We start from the raw sequence: 3,650 nt of genomic DNA on the forward strand, positions 1-3,650 counted from the left end.
TCTTCACTTGGCGATGAAACGAACCATTCCTTTATTTTAAAGCTTCCTGTAGCCAACACACTGTCGACTTCGTTTATGCTTTTCTCTGCTTCGCTTTTTGAATTCGTTGAATTGATGAGATCATCCATGTATCGGTCACGTTTGAGAATCACAGCAGCTCGTGGATACTGAGACTCGTCTTCATTCGCAATTCTGATCATAACAAAGCTTGCCATGTCAGGTGATGGTTTGTCTCCAAACGTAACTCTTTGAAGCGCATAAACCTTTGGATCGCGACTTTCATCCAAATCTCTTCATAAATAACGATGGACCAGCGTGTCTTCTTTTGGAAGGAGGATTTGCAAATACATTTTCGAAATATCTCCGACGAGACCAACGAGATCTTCTCTAAAGCGTAATAACACTCCAAGCAGATTTCCAATTAGGCAGGGACCTTTGTAAAGGAACGAATTCAACGACACACCATGATATTGACAAGCAGGGTCAAATACGACTCTCAAGGGGGTACTCTTTTTCTCCGGTCGATAAACTCCGTGATGAGGCAGGTAATACTCCGGTTTATCTTTGTCTTCGACTTCTTCTTTCGATAACTGACGCGACCAACCATTTCTCTCGTATTCGTTCATGACTTCATGGTACAAACGAGCTTTATCACCGTTCTTTCGCAAACTTCTTTCCAGCGAATGCAACCTTTTCTCGGCAAGAACATAGTTATTGGGTAGAAAACCCTTATCTTTCTTCCAAGGAAGACCAATTTCGTATCTTTCTCCCCTTTTCTTACAGGAATTCTCCATTAACTCGATCGCCTTTCTATCTTCAATTGACATAGCTGATTCGGGACATTGATACTGAGGGGCTTGAATACCGAGGGTTTCGAACTCGTAGAATTTTTCAAGATTAACAGGTTGGACCAGACGTACTGAGTATATGTTGGATGTCTTCTTTGAACTATCAGCACCAATGACAAACCAGCCAACCTTTGTTCGTTTCGCGACAGGCTCAAACTGACGACCTTGACGCACTTCATCTTCTGCGTGTAAATGACTGTACTGGACTCCCAAGATAAGATCGATTGGACCAGCTTTATGCGCAAATTCGACGTCTCGAAGATGGGTGAACGACTTCAGCTACGACCGATCCAAACGTGGAACACTTAGAACAGTTCTCGCAATCTCATGGGCTTCAATTTTATGCTCTTCAGAACCGTTTAGTGCTGAGATGGAAAATGACACTCTTCTGCTTTCTGGCTCGTCGACTTTCTCTCCTCCAACTACAGCTAGACTTATCTTCTCTCGTTTTCCTTGCAAGCCAAGAGATCGTGCAAAATCCTTTCTTATAACCGTTGTACCCGCCCCGCTATCCATGAGTACATTTCCTTCGCGTGTTCGACCGTTTGGCGCTTTAAAACAAACTCTGACGACTGGTAGAATGCTTCCTCTGTCTAATATAGATGACATAGCTCCCATCGTCCCAGGTTCTTCGTGCAACAGTTGGTGGTGCATACGGGTGCATCCGTCTTTCTCACATCTTTTCTTAGATCTACACTCCTTCGACGTATGTCCTTTGTTTAAACACGAGAAGCACAATCTTGCATTCTTCGCTAAGGTCAAGCGTTCTGGAACCGTGGAATCAGCTAGGGTGGGACACTCTACGACTTTGTGATCTCCATCACACACGAAGCATTTCAAGGTTTTTTGTGCTGAATGTATGCCATTTCTGTCCTTTCCATCGCCTCTTCGCGTGTCGTACTTGGGGGGTCTTAGCGTTACGTCGCCAAAATCAGGATCAAACTCCGCCTTAACTTGTTTTCTGAGGAAGGTGGCTATATCGTTAATCGTTGGGGCTCGCTGCTTGTCTCTAATCTCTATAACAACGCCTTTCCATTTTTGGATGAGATAATCCGGTAATCTCATTACTATCTTTCGCAAATTATCACTCGCGTTTACGTCAGCGAAGTACTTGACTTGATGCATCGTCGCCACGCAATTAACTAAATCGATCGAAAGTTCTCGAAGCGCATTCCTGTCATTCCTTTGGATTTTATCACCTTTGGTAAGCCGATTTACCAAACAACGTGCATTTGTGCTTGGCTGTCCGAACTGTTCCTTTAAAATCTTTAATGCCGTTGCATACATAACGCCCTTGGAACCAACACCTGAGATCGCGCGTTCTGCGTCTCCAGTAACATGCATTTTTAGCTGAATCATTCGCCTATCGTCTGTCAAATGTGGTTTGTCGTGAATATGGATTTTGAACCGGTCTATGAAATCAGCATAGACAAGCGCGTTGCCGCTAAATTTAGGAAGTTTGATGGTCGGTATATCCCTACTGGCTTCTAATTTATAAAGTGCATCAGCTATTGACACGGCTTGTGACACTTCAGGCAATACGGTTTCCTTAAACTCTGTCAAATCGTCTATCCATGCATCAAAGGGACGGGAACTTGTTGTAGATGGCGCTGGGTTTGGATTTAAACTAACTCGTGTTGAAATGGGGCAAACTGGGGGGGTTTCGTTTACTGGGGAGGATTCGTTTGCTTGTGGAACTACATTTTCTTGTGGGGATTCATTCACTTGTGGGATTATATTTACTTCGTTTGCTGGAATGTTGTCCGTATTTGTAGACCGAGTTTCAGGCTCTTCAAGAGGCGGCATATCTTGCATACTTTGCATATTTTCCGTGGTACTTGGGATTTGGGATGCCCCCGGCATTGAAAGTGTACTAAGATACAGTTCAATTTCTTCTTCTATCGAATAAACGTCATTCGTTAATTCATTTTCCCATTTATCTAGTGCTGCTGTTTGCGTTTCGTCTGCGAAATCGTACAATTGCGTGTGCAAATCGCGTGCCTTTCCAAAATCGCATCTCAGTTCCCTTATCTCCTTATCAAATCGTTTTTTGTTCTCACTGTTCTGTTGAATGTACTCCTTAATACGTTTTATGGAACGGGTTATCCTGGCTCTTAACTGCTTTCGCTTAGTTTTAATTGTACTCTGAAGTTCAGGGGTTTCGGCTACAGAGGCTGATTCTGAGTCCGACATTTCGTAATAACTCTCTGATTCTCAAATTACTTGTACCAAACACTCTCTTTGCCTACTAAACGGCACACATATCCTTCAGAAGTTGTTTGGCACTGCTACTTTAAACGCAAGTCGAACGGGAATTTCTTTAATATTTATTGAAAATATATTCTATAGAAAAGATTAAGTTTAACTATATATAAGTAAAAGGTATAAAGATACATGCATTCCAATCATTTTCTTAGTTCATACGATGAATCAAACTAAACTTAAACATTAACATAAACACTAATCACACTACAAACATACATGCAAACAGATAAAGTTCAGTACCTGAAGGGTGGATCCCCGTAGGACTTTGTCTAACACAACTATTTGTAAATCAACCGTTCGTTCTATCTCGTACTTCTCCTGACGCTTAACTGATTAGCAGTCACTCGTACAGTATCCTTTTATTAACTTAAACATAACTAGATATATTTATTACATTAAAATTAATTTGATTATGATGGAATTTGTTGGCTATTCAAACCAAGAGCTAAATCCCAACAAGGCTACAGGACCCGATATTATACCTCCTATTGCTTAACGAAGATAGCAGAAGAAGTCTTCTATGCTTAATGCTAGCCT

The 3,650-nt window shown here is 41.8% G+C and overlaps 1 protein-coding gene across 1 annotated transcript; it reads right to left on the reverse strand.

The window, feature by feature from the left end:
• Positions 1 to 1,117: 1,117 nt before the first annotated feature.
• On the reverse strand, positions 1,118 to 3,468 carry LOC114544925. Its single transcript, XM_028563408.1, has one exon. The coding sequence runs from the start codon at positions 3,039 to 3,041 to the stop codon at positions 1,128 to 1,130; it is 1,914 nt and encodes a 637-aa protein (XP_028419209.1). The 5' UTR covers positions 3,042 to 3,468; the 3' UTR covers positions 1,118 to 1,127.
• Positions 3,469 to 3,650: the final 182 nt, after the last annotated feature.

The sequence above is a fragment of the Dendronephthya gigantea genome, unplaced genomic scaffold (genome assembly GCF_004324835.1).
Source record: "Dendronephthya gigantea isolate DGI-Jeju-01 unplaced genomic scaffold, DenGig_1.0 001057F, whole genome shotgun sequence".
In the NCBI taxonomy this organism is placed as follows: domain Eukaryota; kingdom Metazoa; phylum Cnidaria; class Anthozoa; order Malacalcyonacea; family Nephtheidae; genus Dendronephthya; species Dendronephthya gigantea.

Coding starts and splice junctions, on each gene's coding strand:
- LOC114544925 (XM_028563408.1), bottom strand. CDS start 3,041: ATGTCGGACTCAGAATCAGCCTCTGTAGCCGAAACCCCTGAACTTCAG.